Source organism: Lutjanus erythropterus, chromosome 14 (genome assembly GCF_056507025.1).
Source record: "Lutjanus erythropterus isolate fLutEry1 chromosome 14, fLutEry1.hap2, whole genome shotgun sequence".
In the NCBI taxonomy this organism is placed as follows: Eukaryota; Metazoa; Chordata; class Actinopteri; order Lutjaniformes; family Lutjanidae; genus Lutjanus; species Lutjanus erythropterus.
Genome location: NC_139330.1, coordinates 32906703 through 32924723, shown reverse-complemented (window position 1 = coordinate 32924723; position 18021 = coordinate 32906703). Strand labels below are relative to the sequence as shown.

General features: G+C 39.2%; 2 protein-coding genes across 2 annotated transcripts; both read left to right on the top strand.

Annotated features, from left to right (window-relative positions):
* Nucleotides 1–861: 861 nt before the first annotated feature.
* On the top strand, nt 862–6006 carry LOC146315780 (uncharacterized). Its single transcript, XM_084735919.1, has 2 exons — nt 862–1570; nt 4755–6006. Exons 1-2 carry the CDS (start codon nt 1460–1462, stop codon nt 5232–5234), a joined length of 591 nt encoding a protein of 196 aa, XP_084592045.1. The 5' UTR covers nt 862–1459; the 3' UTR covers nt 5235–6006.
* A 4171-nt stretch (nt 6007–10177) lies between these two features.
* LOC146315779 (high-affinity choline transporter 1-like) lies at nt 10178–17517 on the top strand. The gene is made up of 8 exons (XM_084735537.1): nt 10178–10517; nt 11027–11140; nt 11425–11580; nt 13118–13266; nt 14479–14622; nt 15757–15910; nt 16139–16356; nt 16935–17517. Exons 1-8 carry the CDS (start codon nt 10334–10336, stop codon nt 17490–17492), a joined length of 1677 nt encoding a protein of 558 aa, XP_084591663.1. The 5' UTR covers nt 10178–10333; the 3' UTR covers nt 17493–17517.
* Nucleotides 17518–18021: the final 504 nt, after the last annotated feature.

The window sequence follows — 18021 nt, the reverse complement described above, 5'->3', positions numbered from 1 at the left end:
TGGAACGGCACAACTGTCAAAGTGTATGACACGTCTTACAGTATCCCTGCAGATGAATGTGCAGAAGGGTCCTGATGTGAATACAAACTCTCTGCACATTCATTCAGGTGGTTGGTCTGACTGTTTGCTTCCTTCGCTGACTTTGAACGCTCCGCTGCAGGACCGACATCAGCAGGTCAGCTAATGTTGTGACTGTGATTTCTAAAAGTGTATTTTTCTCTGCTTTTGATATGAAAGAAAAGCACCTGTAATCTCTCCTCCTGATCTTTCTAACCTGCTCTGGCTTTTTCCTCGTTTTCTCCTGAGCTCAGTCTTACAGTTGTGTAACTGTTGTATGTTTCAAAGCGCTTTTCCAGGAGGCCTGTCTGCTCTGTGTGTTGTACAATAAAAGCAGTTTATCTCACGGGTTTGTCAGTGTGGTCTTCACATCTTGATAACCAGGTTTGGGGAGTAACAGATTACATGTAACAGGATTATGTAATTAGGATGCAAAAATTACAGTCACATAAATAAGACAATATCAGATTACAGTTACATTTAGAAAAAAATAGGGGTTATTAATAGCATTACAATTTTAAAATAAAGAACAATATACTACTATATGTGGTGTGCAAGTGTCACCGCCACTCTGGTCTCAATGAAACCAGCTAATCTGACAGTTCATTATCTTTTGGGGAAAAAATGCTTTTACAAGAGGAAAATTTAAGCATCATCTTGCCTCAGAATCTAATTTTAAATAAATATTTACAGATAAGACCTACTGCTAACATAAGCTACACAGGCCAACCACTAATGTTAACATTTGGCATGTGTAGCTAAAGTTAGTGGTTGGTCTGTCTAGCTAACTCTAGCTACACAGACCAAATGCTAACTTTAGCGACACAGACAAACTACTAACATTAAAGATACTACAAAAGTAGTGGAAAGTAATCAAGTTACATTACTTTAATATTGTAGTATTTGGATTAGGTCACTGACAAAATTTTAAACAGGTAATTAGTAAGCTAATTGTATCAGAATATATTTTTAAAGTAATTCCCCCAACCCTGCTTATGCCTTTTAATTAAAGTGTTACTGATGATACTTAAATACTTTTATTTGTACCTTTACCTGAGTAATCTGATTACTATTTCCACACACTGAGCTGTGTTTTGCTGCTGCTGACCAACTCCCAGCAGCTGTAAATCCTCCCATCAGGACCAGTGACGTGTCTCCTCTCGGCTGGACACACGGACTGTCTACTGGCCTCATTTCTTCCTCCCTCCTCCTCCTCCTCCTCCTCCCGCTCTCAGTTATTATTTCAGGCTCATCGCTTCAGCCCTGCAGTCAGTGTCCATCAGAGCTCACAGCAGACTTGTCCTACTCATCTCTCGCGGTCCACCACATCCCCTCTGAGTGCTCTTGGGCCCCCTGTAGCCCTTGGCTCCGGCTTGGGCTTCAGATCCTCCACCCGTCCACCATGCGGTCTCTGATGGAGAGCAGCTGGATGAAGTTTGGACCGGCCGGCCGGGACGATCTGGACTGGTCCCCGGGACCCTCGGCTCTGCCGTCCACTGACCGTCAGGCAACGGTGAGTTGGTCCAATCCTAACGGGTGTGTGGGGCAACGGGATGCAACAATATTTTAAATATCGCGATATTATAATAACACCAATGCCATGCCAGAATGTGACAGTATCTGCCGTGATATTACATGGTTTATTATTTTATTCTTTATCTAATCATTTTTAGTTTACAATGCAAAAGTTCCCAAAATTGACAGAGAATTTCTGACAATCTTCTGCACATGCTTAGTTCACGACTGCCTACTTTTATTTTATGTGCTCAAAGAAGGAAGCCAGAAGCATTTTAATATGAAAAGAAAAAAATCTTACGTTATCAACAACAACAACAAATTGTCATTGCTACAAAGTTGTCATTTTCTTTGTTTTGTAAGATCATGATAAATATCATGATATTATGAGCTTTTGGTGCTGCTACATGCCTAGCTGGGAATGATGATTATTTTTTATTATCAATGAATCTATTTTTAATTTTTAATTTTTATTTTTTTATTAATCTGTTGATCATTTGATCTGTCAGGCACCGGTGAGTTGATCCATATACTGGGTGCGTTGGGAAAAGGAATGTAACAATATATCGAATATCGCAATATTGCAATAAAACCTGTACATGCTGGACTGTGCTGATATCTACAGTCATATTACATTGTTAATCATTTTATTTTATTATTTTATTTTATCACATAAAAGGACTCTACTGACTGCTGTGTTGTTTTTGTTTTGAAATTGTACATACATTATTCAAAAGTTATCAAAATTGCCCAAATTGCTTGTTTTTGCATACGCCCGATCATGGCTGACTACTTTGCAGACACACTTAAATTGAAAACTAATATTATATGAACAAAAAAACATATTTTATAAAGGGCATATTTAAATTGTCATTTTTCTCTTTTTCTATCATACCTTGATTTTTTTGTCTTATCAATTAGTTATAATTATAATATTTTTTTAAAATCATTCTATTGATCATTTAACCTAAAAATCATATGTCAAAAGTATATAAGAAATTCAGTGTGACTGAAATAGGACTACTTTTTGTAAAAGCATGTGTAACTTCTGAGGATTATCCAGTAAAGACAGAAAATGTAAATGTTCTTGCACCTGACTTTATATGGGACATCAGCAGAATGATGGCATTCAGTCAGTGAGATTATATAACAAGGTGTGTCCAATGCCAGATAAACTGTTTATCCAGTTGTTGAATGTTTTAGGTAATCATTGGGATGTAGAATTAAACAAAGTCCCACTCTGAAGTTTTCATTTTTAACTTTAAAACCCAAATAAATGTTCTGATATTCTGATTTTTCATCTCCATTATACTGTAAATGACAACTGCATGATTAAATGTGGACTGAGTTTAGTGTCGGTAACACTTTACAACAATCATCATCAATAATTGTTAACATTGTAGTTAATTTAACTTTCATTGTTAACAAGTAATGAAATTATGTTTAACCATTATTATTAAGTTAGGTTAGTTAGTTGTTTTTTTTTTTTTTTTTTTTTTTTTTTAGTCATAGCTTATAAGAGACTACCACAATTACATTTGGAGTAAATGAATAAACTAACAGTTTATTGTTGCACACAATAAAACTATAGAAGTATTTGTTGATGATTATCGAATGATTTGTAAACCTTTAAGTAATAATTACATTTTTCTTGTTAACTGCTGTTACAAAGTTGCAACTGATGTTTATAAAACTTTACAATTGCTTAATAAATGGTTTCTAAAACATATAAACATGCTTTGAATGATAGTTAACAGTAAAATAACTATTAACTACAGTTGAATCTATCATTTTACCATTTTTGTTTGATGGTTATTATAAACCATTACCTTTACCTGTAGTACTCTTTATCCATCTAGATAGTTTTGGTGTGAGTTTTGGAGATATTGGCCGCAGAAATGTCCGTCTTCTCTGCAATATAATAACAATATGGCAAATGTATTGCAAAAGAATTTTGGGGCACTTTGGACAACACAAGTCAAGTGCCATATGATCTTATTATATCAGAGAGAAGACAGACATCTCTACGGCCGATCAGGCAATTATTATTGTTTTTCATTTTATTATTATTATTATTATTTTGGAGTCCTTTTAAAAGTACAAAAGAAAAAAGCAACTTCATCATTACAAGTTTCTTTTTTCAAGCAGATGATGTCTCCTAAAGACCCCCCGCCCCCTTTCTTTTTTTTAAATAATAATTTTTCATGCTACAAAAGTGGTGATGACTAAAGCAAAATGTTTACTACTTTGTTTACATCTTTATCTTGAACTCAGAGCTGTAACAATTGTTTAAATTTATTCAAGTCATATTCAGCAGCTATGTGCTCACACTCATATGGAAGATTAATTCATGTATAAAGGCCAAACAGATGTTTGTGACAGACAGCACCCTCTGTTGGCCAGATGTTATCTGAAAACCAATTGACTGAATACCAGCAAGTGGACAGTTTATTTAACAGCACAGCAGTGTGTGGACACGCAGAAAATTTAGTTATTTTCCTCACTTCAACTTTTGACATGGCCTAACACTAGTTATGACTGTATTCACTTCATATTTTAAAGGAATAGTTCACATTATTTGCTGTGGGGTTGTTCGAGGTACATGCTGATAGTCGGTCAGTTTAAGTGTACACTGTATTTAGAATATTTTCACCACTTTAGCTTGCCATCAGACAGCCTTTTTTGAAGGAAAACCACTGTTAAATAAGCAAAATCTCTTTCTCTCCAAACTAACCAAACTCCATGGGAGAAATCACTGATTTTACCTCACAGAAGACATGAGTTGCTGGTCTATCACTGCCTTGATTTGTTAGTTTGTTTGTGTTATTGTTTAACTTTTGTGAATCCAAACTGTACCTTTTAGAACACCAAAGTCACACAGTAACACAAACAAACTAACCAATTGAGACAGCAGTAGACCAGCAAGGTCCGTGTTCTGTTAAGTAGAATTACTGATTTTTCCCATGGAGTTTGGTTGGTTTGGAGAGCGGGATATTTTTTCATCAGAAAAGGCTGTCTGACAGAAAGGTAAAGCGGTAAAAATATTAGTATAAATATAGCGTACACCTCACTATCCCTTTACGATTAATTATGAAATTGAATTGATTGACACAAGAGAAATAAAGAATGTCATTAAACTGGTCTCTGAAAACAAAATCTATCTTATTGTGTCTTTCTCACAGGGCCAGAGTGCAGGTGAGGCCATCATCAGTGCAGGAGCTGTCACCTACATCACCATAGCAACCGTCTCCTTCCTCCTCCTCTTCCTCAGCGGCCTTGGCTTCCTGATGTGGCGCCGCAGGCGTGGCTTCAGCCTCAACGGCAAGCTGGGATTGGCCAACGTGATTGCCCTGGAGGACCTGCAGGACCCGGAGAGGAACTGCGAGCTGCTGTCGTCCATCCGACGCAGCCGGAGGGAGCACCAGCTCCCCAGCTCCGGCTCCGAGCAGGACGTGACGGACGGCGTGTTCCTCATGGTCTACCTGCCCTCGCCGTACGAACAGACGCTCACCAGGATCGCCAGGGCCGCCAGCACGAGCAGCTCCAAGGACGTGGAGCTGCTGCCGCCGAGTCCTGGACTGGAGATGGGCAGCAGAGAAGAAGAAGAAGAAGGGATGAGGCAGAATGACAAGACGATCATAGAGGAAGAAATCAAAGACTGAATCAAGGCAAAATACAAAGTTTCACAACGTTAACCACATGTTAAAAGAGGCTTTCTGGCAGAAAAGTTTCATTCAGCTACTAAAGGGAACCTTACCAAACCACCAAACCATACTACCTTGACAGTTCATGAGACAAGAGTTAGAAGAAGAGTTTTTCATCACCTGGCCCTGTCTTGCTGCACCACCACCTCTTTGTACAGCACATCTGTATAGATATCTGGATGTGGTTTGGTCGACTGCGATCCACACAGTATCTCTCTTCAAATCTCCCACGGGATGATGTCCTCATTCATTCTCCACATAACAGACAAGTTCAGTGCTGCTGAAGATTCATGACTGTGATACAGAATGACTGTTTTCAGTTCGTCCTCTGGACAACGATCGCTGTACATTGGCAGCATAAAGATGACTGAAGGAGGTGCGGAATCAAGTATATTTAACATCATTTTTAACGTCCCAAATACACGACCTGGAAAAACCATGTCACTCATTTGCTTGGTTTGTGTGCACACAGGATTGTAAAAATGTACATCTGATTTTTTTTTTACTCTTACAATGTGAACTTTATCCATAACACAGCTGTAGCATTCTTTTAGAGTTGTATCTCCCCATGTATGACCTTAAATCAAAGTAAGCATCAACAAGAAGAAAAATCTTTATTTTGTAATACTGATATTTGTATACATTTTTGCTGTGTGATACTCACAGTACATTTTTGGCTCATTGTTTGATCACTGGATACAATGACTGACAATAAAATGGATAATTCTGATTTCCATAGTTTTCTCTCTGTCAGTGTTTTGCAGTATTACATCTCTAGAGGTAGGAAGTAACTAAGTACAAATACTTGAGTATACTTGAGTATTAATTTTACTTTTACTCCCTACATTAGAACACAAACATCATGCTTTCTTCTTCTTCAGTTTCTTTAGTCTTAATGCATTTGAGAGGAATTATTGGGCGCCATCTTCCCAACATCAACAACACAAAAACAACATGAGGGAAATAAGACGAAAACAATCTGATGAGACAAAACAAGACCTAAAAGACACAAATGACTTTGAAGACGTAACGAGGCAAAAATGATGTAACAAGAGCGGACAAAGCTAAAAGGATGTAAAAGACGTAACAAGATGAAAATGACAAAACTTGACATGATTAGACGAAAACGATGTAAAAGACATAATGAGGCTAAAATGATGAAACAGGATAAAAACGATATAAAAGATGTAACGAGGAAAATGACGTAAAAAAGGAACATGATGAAAATGACTTAATAGACATAACAAGACATGAACAACATAACAAGACCTAATAAGACAAAAGTAACTTAAAAGACATAACAAGACTAAACAGACAAAACAGCGAGACTCGACCACAAAGAAAAGGTGAGGTTCAGTTAGCTTTGCACAGAAACAGTTGCTAGAAATTTCCATCAGAGGGTGACTTTTTACTTTTACACTTTGAGTACATTTTAGGGCCTGTACTGAGTAAAGAAGTTGAATTAGTACTTCTGCTTTTACCAGAAGCTGTGCTTCTTCTTGTAATGTATTTCATAATCAACAAGTTTGTGTTGTGAATCCAGCTGTTGTTGGTCTTTCGTCAGATGGATGGAACATGGGCTGTCCAGTAACTCATACAGCCGAATCTACAGACCCAACAAGAAAAAAGCTGGGGCAGGTTGATCTCCCTTTAAGACCTGTTTTCTAAATTCCCAGCCTCCTCAGGTAGAAGAAGGAGAAGAAAAAAAAAAAAATAATAATAATAAAATAAATAAATAAACGGATAAATACATTCTGTCCTACAGATAGGGCATAGACACTTTACACCGGATAAGTCACAGAAACATTCTAGAGTCTAAGAGAGAAAGAGTATTCCAATCCAGTGTAAATCTCCCCTTTCTAATGATGTCACGTAAGGATGGAGGCAGATACCTTAGGAAGGCTGACCAGGATCTCTCAAACAGTTCATCATTTCCCTTTACATGTGCAGTTAGTCTTTCCAGTGGTAAGATACTATAGGTCTCATGAAGCCACTGTTTGACTGAGGGAGGCCTCTCACTGATCCACTGCTTTAAGATACATCTTCTAGCCAAAAGTAAAAGTTTATCACAGAGTTTGAAGTTCACTTTGCTTAGGGACAGCGTTTTAGAGGGCAAGCCTAAAATAAAGAGGCCTGGGTCTTTAGCAACCTTTACTGAAAAAATCTTACCCAATTCGTGTGCTATATTACTCCAAAATTTAGAAATCCCGGGACACTCCCAAAAATTATGAAAGTATGTTCCAATATTTCTTTTGCATTTATTACAAAGGGGGGAGATCTGGTTATTTTTTTTGTTACGTATCACAGGTGTGATATGGCATCTGTGCAAAATTTTAAATTGAGTTTCTCTCATTCGGTTGCAGATAAAAGTAGACTTAACAGAAGAGATTGCTTCTTCCCAGTCATCCTCAATATATTCACCACCGAGATCACCCTCCCATTTCTGTATAACCTTGCGTATGTCTGAGGGATCTATAGAGCAGAATAATGAATAGGAGTGCGACAGGAAATGTTTTATATCTCTTCGTTTCAATATAAATAAATCTATGTCGCTAAAAGGAGGTGTATCTGGAGGGAAATTTTCCATTTTCGACTGGATAAAATGTCGGACCTGTAGGTACCCAAAAAAATGTGCTGAGGGGATGCTGTATTTTTCTTGCAGTTGCTGAAAAGACATCAGTATGTTTTCCTGATACAAATCTCCGAGAAGCCTGATCCCTTTTGCATGCCATATATTGAATACACTATTTCTAATTCCAGGGACAAACCCTTCATTTTTAGTCAATGGTATTAGACCATATGCTGGCGTGTTCTTCCCTACAAATTTAATCATATCTTGCCAAACTTTGATAGTATTGTGAATGATAGGGTTGTCCTTAATTTCGGGGGTAGTTCTAGCAGCACTCGTTAGCTTATTTAATAGAGAAAAGGGAGTAGTAAACCATTCATCTATGCTGGTCACTGAGTTTAAATGTGACTGCAGCCACCCCCAAATTATGCAGGTGTGGCATGCCCAGTTATAAAATCTCAGATTGAGTAAGGCTAAGCCTCCTCGTCCTCCTGGCAGCTGTAAAGTTTTCATCCTAATCCTAGGTTTTTTATTGTGCCAGATGAATCTTGAAAATGTTCTCTCCAGGTCCAAAAGCACTTTCTTGGGTATCCATAACGGAAGCATCTGTAAGGGGTAAAGTAATCTGGGGAGTATGCTCATTTTTATCAAACTAATTCTGCCTATCCAAGAGAGAGGGAGGTCATGCCATCTCTCCAGGTCTTTTTTAATAGCCCCAATTGTAGATGTGAAATTAAGTTTCCACAGATCCCCAACATTGGGTGACACTTTAATTCCAAGATAGACAAAGCCAGATGTGGCCCATCTAAACGGGAAATTAGACAGCGAGTTTATACTTCCAAAGTTTCCTAAAGGCATAGCTTCCGATTTAGTGTAATTTACTTTGTAACCTGATATTAAACTAGGAACCCTTTTTTTAAGTTTGTCCCTGCAGTGTTACTGCTTTCATTCACAACACAAACATACTGGCATTGTCCCAGAAATGTTATTAGATTGTCAGTGGTGGACTGAGGCTGTCTGAGGGGCAGGGGCAACAAAAATAAAAACGGCACCCCCTGTACACGGTGAGGCAGCAGCGTAGGGATGTATTTATTTATTAATTTCACTATTTGCATTGTGTTTCATCTACTGGAAAGGTACTTTGCCAGGCACTTTACCATGTTTTGTCCATTAGAGGGGCACACTAGATAGCACTTTACCATGTTTGGCTACTAGAAGTGCATCCTAGAGGGCACTTTACCTTGTTTTGACCACTAGAAGGGAAGAAGGGCACTCTAGAGGGCACTTTACAACATTTTGACCACTAGGAGGGCACTTTAGAGAGCATTTTACCATGTTTTGTCCACTACACGGACATCCTAAAGGGACTTTTACCACAACTTGACCACTGGGAGAACACCTCAGAGGACATTTTATCATGTTTTTCCCATTAGAAGGGCACCCTAGATACCAGTTTACCATGTTTTTTCCACCAGAAGATGACCTTAAATGAAATTTTATCTACCATAAGGGCATCCAAAAGGGCACTTTTGCATAGTTTTTTTGAACATGGAGGCACCAGGGGGAGTGATCACACCCTTTGCCCCACCCCAACTCCTTTGCATCCACCAGTGGAAATTATTACATTACCACAGAGACATTATAGATTCCCCTGATAACAACTGTTCCCATCCACACAGGACCCCATGTAGAAAATGTTGCTGAACATTTCTGGAATAGGTCGAAGGCATGCTGCAGGCCTCGACTCAGCCGCACCCTGAGCACTTCTGTTCCCACACCTTCAGGTCCTGTAGCCTTTCCTGAGTCTTTGCATTCCTCTTCTCACCTGGCTAAGGGTTATAGTTGGGAGGGGGTCAGTTCCAAGCTGGGCACTGTGGTTGGGCTAGGGGAGGAGGGTCACTGCAGCATGACTCAGTGGGTGGGAGGGGACCCATGTATTGAAGAAAACATGCAGAAACTTGTGTGGATGGACACATTTTATAGTTGCTGTCAGGATTTTTGCCTGTCAGGGTTGGTGTAAAATAGGTTTTCTTGAAGTTACAGAAAACATGCATTGCATTACAGCACTACAGGTTCACAATGAAACAGACACTTTGGATAAAGACAATAATGCCTTCAGGTATTAGAAGGGAGGGGTATGCATATATAAGCCCCAGGCCTCGACTGTACCAAGTAGACTGCTGCTGGTTTCAGGTTTTCAGTGTCACATATCACCCATTCCAAACAGGATTGCTACAATAAGTTTCCTTTGACAGAGGTCTCTATTCCCCGGACTGCACTGAGTCTTATTTGCAGATGGAAAGCAAACCAACAAGAACACAGCTGGGACATGCTTGTGCACCCCCTGGAAAGAGTCTCCACTGTGGTCTGTGCTAATTGCATATTTGGTTTGGTTTATTCTGACAAGCCACACCCACAGACAGAGTCAGCTGGTAATACAGGTTAAGAAGGGGACTGCACTCTGCAGTATATGCTCTAGACAGCCGACATGGCTCTCAACGTCCCGGGACTGGTAGCCACCATTGTATTCTACCTGTTGGTGCTCGGGATTGGCATCTGGGCTTCCATCAAATCCAAACGGGATGAAAACCGCTCGCAGGCGAACCATGCAGACATGGCCCTGCTGGGGAACAGAAAGATCAGCTTGGTTGTGGGCATCTTCACTACAACCGGTGAGTATGTTTTCTGAGCAGCACTGCAGCAGCTGCAGGTGCACAGCCTGTTATAAACAATGCATTTCATTGCATGTTCTATTTCTTCACGATAGAATGTTTTATTTTTTACATTTTTGCGAGGTGGCTTGAATATATTCAGTTATTTATTTCATTTCCACAGTTGGATATGTCCTGGAATGGTACTGTAGGCTGTTCAAATTAGTATTAGGTCAGTATATTGTACTATGAAATGCTGATGATACATGTATTGGAAAGATATTCAATATTCATTAGTCATTCATTCATTCATTCATTCATTCATTACGTATATCCTATAATTTGCCTAACTCAATGATTATTGATGTCATTCTTAGCTAATTAGCAGACTGGGAAGCTTAGCTACTTTTGGATTGTTTCATGCTAAATTTCTTTACCTCAAGAACATTTACAAGAACAATAAAACTGTAATAAAAATGTGTAATAAGTTTGAAAATTAACTCTGTGTTCTGTGTGCGTGCACCATGCAGCTACCTGGGTTGGCGGGACCTTCATCATTGGTACAGCTGAGACGATGTATGATCCAAAGTTGGGACTGATTTGGGCGGTGATGCCGTTAGCAGCAACAGTGGCTTTTATTCTCGGTAAGATGCTCTCTTTAAACTTGTAGTTTTTAAGTTTTCTTTCTTACACTTCAACTGACACTACTTTAATTTCAGCCAACACTTGAACCGATCTCAGAGCAATTCTTCAGCTGACTCTTGCATTCTTTCCACAGTTCCACACAATTTGATTCATTTCTCAACTTCTTTGAATGCTTCAACTTCAGCTTTAGATCCCTGTTTTATTTGAAATGTTTCAAATGATCAAAATTTTAAAACAGTTAAGCTGCTTCCAGAATTGAAACTACTCTACATTTCTCTTCAAGGTGGTCTTTTCTTTGCTGAGCCGATGAGGAAGAGGAGGTATGTGACCATGATGGACCCTTTCCACATCAAGTACGGAGACAGGCTCAGTGGACTTCTGTCTGTGGCACCACTGATGTCAGAAATTATTTGGGTGACATCAACCCTGATAAGCTTGGGTAAAAAAAAAAAATCCATCTACACACTGATATGTGCAAACAAAGCTTTCTGTGTGCATACTGTGCTTTTTAGGGGCGATCACACTGAGATGTGTCACTAGAAATGCATTGCCAGCAAACCCATTGTTTTCCTATGGTATGACACGTCTACGCAAAAAGTGCATTCCTTGTTATTTTCCCCCCCAAGACTTTTCTGTCTAGTCCTGCCCTACTGTGCAGTGATTGACTACTACTACTGCACCATGATTACCTAGTGTGGCTTGTGACAGAAACCAAAGTGGGTGTTCCTAAACCTACCCAAAGAATCCAGCTGCGACTGAAAACTGAAAAATAACAAGTCAACTAAGTCTAAAAAAAAAAAAAAAAAAGAAAAAGTTGGAATAGTCTCAGGGGAATAAAATAACATATACACTCCTCTCTTGCACCATGCACATTTTTTTCTAGCAGTGTTTAGACAGCTCAAAAAACATTAATATTCTTAGCTTTTCGGCAACTTTCAAGCGCACCAGTTGTTATTCCCAACATGCTTTGCAGAGGTGTTTTTGAAGCGGCCACACCTGTAGCGAGCATGATCTGTGTCATACATCTGTGTCTGATTGGCCTACAGCCTGCAGGAAGTCACAAATGCTGCAGTACTTTTTTATTTCATTGCTCGCGTTTCTCATGTTTGTATGATGTAGCATTGGTAGGTTTATTTTTTAATTGTTCATTATCTTGATTATGTTCCTCCACGTGGTGGCACCAAGAAGTTACTTCTTTCTGCATTTCAGAAAGAAGTTACTTTAATCAGAGCATTTCATATCTTATTCCTTATATATTATTTCTGAGCCACTAGTTCTCTTTCTTTTAGACTGATGCAGGTGGCTTTTTATGATTTATAACCGATGCATTGATGCAATGAATGTATCATTCTAAACTATCCTAAACTATGATGTTGGCAAGTTTGGCTGAAAGTGTCTCCACATGTTTGAATATTCTGTTTCAGCCATGGTGTCACCAAAAGGCTTATGAATATCAAACCAGTGTCTTAAGTCATGTTGTGTATTATCATGCCTTTTTCCCTTTTGTTGCATCATTTCACACCAGTCTGTACAGACCTATTCAGAGACAGCGTGTCATGGAGAAAAAAAATGTCAGGTGACAGGTAGTATGTAAAGCGATTAAGTGGTTTAAGGTGGTTGGGTGGACTGGATGGACGGGTCAATGATTTTAACTTTAGTAAATAAGTTTGGTTATGTCACATACTTTTTTTAATCCGAATCATGATCTTTTCCTAAACGTAACAAAGTAGTGTTGATGCCTAAACCTAACCAAACTGCAACAGTTTCACAGTGTTGACCACAACGAAGATCACCATGATGACGAAGGTCACCTGACTATTGTTACCATGTCCAAAACTCATAAAATGCACCAGACTTAACATGAAAAGCTTAAATCACGTAAAAATGACACACAAAATGTCCTGAAAGTGGTGTGCTAATGTGCCATCCTGTGAAATAACGCTGACTATTTGCATAACTGCATGTGTGCCTTGTAGGAGTAACTATGAGCGTGATCCTGGATTTGTCCTACGCTGTGTGCATCTGGATCTCTGCAGCTGTGGCCATCACCTACACCCTGCTGGGAGGTCTCTACTCTGTGGCCTACACAGACATCATACAGCTCACTCTCATCTTTATCAGCTCGGTAATTTGGTCAGCTATGTCTGAGCTAGTTCATTTGGAGTCACAGCAGTGACAATGACACACTGTTGTGTCAAAACTTATTAGAACATCTATAGAAAGACCACAGACCACTGCTCATAATCATCGTGCTCTATTCAGTGCCATTTTCATGTCCCAATCCTCAATGCCTGCAAGACTTAAGACATTTAGTCGTATTGTAGTTCGTATTTAGAGCTAATAAGCATATGCTATCATGCTAAGATGCTAAACTAAGATGGTGAAAACGCTGCAAATTCCACAAAAAACATCAGCATAAAGCATTGTCACTGTGAGCTGGTTCACACGTTGATATGTAGCTCTTAGCACCTATGTGTAGCTGCTAGCTTGGCTGTAGAATCTGGTTAGATTGTGAGTTACCTGTTTTTAAGGGACATCCATATAATCAGAAATAATGGTAACACTTTCACTGCTATTACACAGTCATAACCATGGCATGACCCCAGACTGCATCCAGATGTTAAGCCTTTTTTTTTGTTTGTTTGGTTTTTTAAAAAAGTCAATAACATTTTGAATTAAACACATTGTTTTCACTTTCCCCGCCTTGTTAGCATCGCTAGCGTCTAGTTGAGTCCGGCCGATCTGGAGATCCCAGGCCAGAGTCAGCTAATTAGGCACTTAGCTCCATGGCTAACTGAGCTAACTAGCTAACATCAACTACAGATAACAGCGGACAAAGGTTAGCCTACAACAAGTAAACAAGCTAATCGCTGTCTGTCCAACAACTAATTCTGTGCGCTAAATCTCCTTTGTTATAGTACTCTGTCACCAAACTGGCCATATAACAATTAATTACATCTTTATACAAGTCCAAATGGTAACACTTAAAGTTCAGGAAATCATTTATGACACTGTAACAAAAGTGTTGTAATAAAACTAAACGACATCTTTATGACCAGTCCAAAATGTACCACTTTACTTGAAGTTGTCATAACAAAGACATTATTGGCATGATTACAACGTCAACTTTGCATTAGAAATTACATAATTAGCTGAATAATATTTAATTACAGCAGCCATAAACATGACAGTGTCATGGCACATTATGACAGTGTAATGACAGTGTTATGCACACCGCTTTAAATAAAATTCTACCAAAATATATTGACTTTCGTCATTTGTGTGTTCTTAAGCAATGCTCCCTATGTCAATTAATGGTGTGTCTCTCTCTCCACAGTGGTTGTGCGTCCCTTTCCTCTTCATGAGTCCCGCCTCCGTTGACATCACCACCACATCTTTCAACCACACCTTCCAGGCCCCCTGGGTCGGCACCGTGACCGCAGACAGAGCCTGGAGGTGGATCGATATCTTTTTACTGCTGGTAAGGAAATGAAATGCATTTAACGCTTTAAGACTAATCAACATGAGGAATGTAAGAGATGTGCATGTCAGTAAATAATAAAACTGAAGGGTAAAGTGGAAATGTTTCTGAAATGAGGGACAGAGAGACACAACTGAGGTAGACATTTTGTCACAAAGAGGATTTTCTCCCTCATAGTAATATAACATTATCACTGTAGTAAAAGTGTGTCCCAGCGCACTATGGAGTGCGTCTCCTGTCTGCTCTTCACAGTAGCAGAAGGAAAGATACATCTTAATGTATTGCATTTAATTCTGACTTTACAAGAAGGCCCAAATTGTTGTTTTTAACCATTTCAATAGTAGTAACTACTACTAACTAGAGTTTAAACTAGAGCTGATTATTTTGATATATATGTGCATTTGCACATATTTCATGATATATTATGATATATTTGAGTTTTCTTTAATTGTCATTTTGATTGAAAAAGAATAATGAAATGGAAAGAAATAAAAAGACAGTGTGATTTCTTTTTCTTTCTTTTTTTTTCTTTGCAGGAGTCTGTACCAAAGTTGTCTGATACACATTTTTGCCTTTAACAAATATTGCATCTCGTGTGATTTGAAAATATATGACAAAGCTGTACTGTGATTTTGATAAATTTTCAATCAGGTGTGCACCACTACCACGCTACCATGTGGAAAAAAACAAAGATAGAAATACCTTAATTCATAAAATTTCCTGAATTTATAACAAGGCCCAAATAATTAAGAATTTGCCATAAACAGCATTTCACAAAGTTTATAAAGTTTTTCATCACTAAACTCTCAAAATTGTGTGATTTAAGGGAGTCTGGTAATACTGTAGTTATTAGTGTGTTCACCAACATCTGGTGGTAAGAGAGCCCAAACACATCATTTGCATTAGAGTGAAGCAAATTATCTTCTTACAGGACATCAGTTGAGTGGATGGTCCTTCAGTGTGAGTCAGATGCAGCCCAAATCACCTCCGATTGTGTTCTGAGCGATCAAATCTCAAATGTGTCCTGGGTGCATTCACACCTGTACCTAAATCTGTCCATTTGTGACTGGATCACCTAGGACGCATGTTGATACTGGGTGTAAACAGGGCCTCTCTTTTTTGTGATTATTTCAGAGCATAGGAGACCTCGGCTTCCAGGACTTTCACCAGAGGACTTTATCAGCCTCTTCCTCAGCAACAGCTAAGCTGCGATGTTATGCTGCAGCGTTTGTCATCCCCACGTTTGGGATTCCTCCTGTGCTCATCGGGGCAGTGGCTGCATCAACAGGTAAAACAAGAGTTAAATACCTTTGAGTTCAAAACTTAATACCAAAATTAATATCCAAAATTGATTAAATAGGTGCAACTTGGAATTATTTTATGAATCATCAGAATGCATGACAGTAGGTTCTCCAGCACCAGGGACAATATTTCAGCACTATCTTCTGGCCTCTGATTTACAAGTGACACCCCTAACAGTTTGACAGATTAATCCTGTACCCATTCTGTTTCTTAGACTGGAACCTGACCTCTTATGGTTCTCCGCCTCCGTTCGAACGAGGTCAGACTGGTCTGATTTTACCCCTCTCCCTGCACCACCTAACCCCGCCCTACATCTCTGTCATCGGCATCGGAGCTGTGGCTGCCGCCGTGATGTCATCAACTGACTCTGCCCTGCTGTCTGCAGCCTCCATCTTCTCCTCAAATATATACAAGAAGATCCTGAGACCCAAGGTAAATGTTTGCACAGAAGGACAAAAGGTGGATGGTCACCTAGTTTTAGCATCCTCTAGGCTCTGCAGGCACCTCACCTCCCCAATGTCACTGATGCTTAGTAGATGGGTACCACTGGTCTTCTGGTCCTCCTGTCCTGGGATGTGCACATCCCATGTGTTGTAATGTTTCCAGTCAGGATGTGTGGTAGAAGTTAAAAAGAATGCTGCACAGCTTAATTTTTCTTAAGAAATACAAGCATTTCTGAGCTTTCTTTACCAGGGTGGAGGTGTGTGTTTAAAAAAAATGAAAATTGCAACTTTTTTTGTTGTTGCAATTTGCATTCAAATTCATTGCAAAAAAATGTCTAAAAGTATTGCAACATACATTACAATTTTTTTTTTTTAGAAAAGTTGCCATGAAATCAGGCATTTTAGTCTGCAGCAAACCCCCAAAAAAGTCTGGAAAGTGTGGACGGACTGGTGTACAGCACCTTTGGAATATGCCTCTTGCTTGTTTATGGTCAGTTAAGGAAGATATGAAATTTATTTCTCAGTCTGCTACCTTAGGATCTTCCTCTTTGTTTCTTGTCATCGTAGGCCTCAGAGAACGAGATCCGGTGGGTGATTTGTGTTTCTGTGGTTTTATTCGGCCTGGCTGGTACGTCACTCACCTTCCTGCACACCGGTGTTATGGCTTTCTGGGTCTTGGGTGGAGAAATCGCCTACATTTTGATGTTCCCACAGCTGGTCTGCGTGCTCTTCTTCAACATCTCCAATGGTTACGGTGCCACTGTGGGCTTCCTGCTGGGATTTTTCTTAAGACTTCTGTGTGGAGAGCCCTTGCTGGGGTTACCGCCTATCATCCATTTCCCAGGATGCGTCCTTGAAGACGGTGTTTATGTTCAGTATTCCCCTATCAGGACTATCTGTATGCTGCTTTCTTTGGCCACCATATTGCTGGTGTCCTACCTGGCTTCTCTGCTCTTCAACAAAGGACTCATACCTGAGAAGTGGGATGTGTTTCAAGTTAAAATCCAGCATCCACCACAAACACAAATACCAATAGGTGATGTCTGCAGCAATGGAAACCACAACCCACAACCTCTGTGTGAGGAGGGTGGAGTCTCAGAACCAATGTTGGAATCAACTTATTAAAATTCAAATAAACCAGATGATCATGGCAGTTTGTAAAACAGTCACAAAATGTAATCTATAAATTTGTGTACATGGACACAAATTGTCATTTTTGTCCTCACTTTAAAACTAATTTAAAAAACAGGAACGTTGGTGTAGGGAAGAGGACATAGTGGATGGGTGGGTCCCCTCCCCCTTTTTTTTCTTTGTTGTTCATTTGTTTGAGGAAGTGGTAATTTTAATCCAAACCATGATTGTTTCCTAAACCTAACCAAGTAGTTTTGTTTCCTAAACCGACCTAAACTGCCTTATCTTGAAAGTATGTGCCTGGATGCAATGGTGGAGTCTTTAATTCAACTTAGATTAAGTTAGGCAAACAAATTACAAATAGGAACCCCCTCCAAAAAAATTGAAAATAATAAAAAGACAGATAATAAAACCTCAGGAACAACAATTGTTTAGGATAATTCCTGATTAAAACAATTCCAACAACATTAGATTTTTTAGCATGTTTTTAAAATCTTCCAAACAAGGACTCAAGATTTAAAGT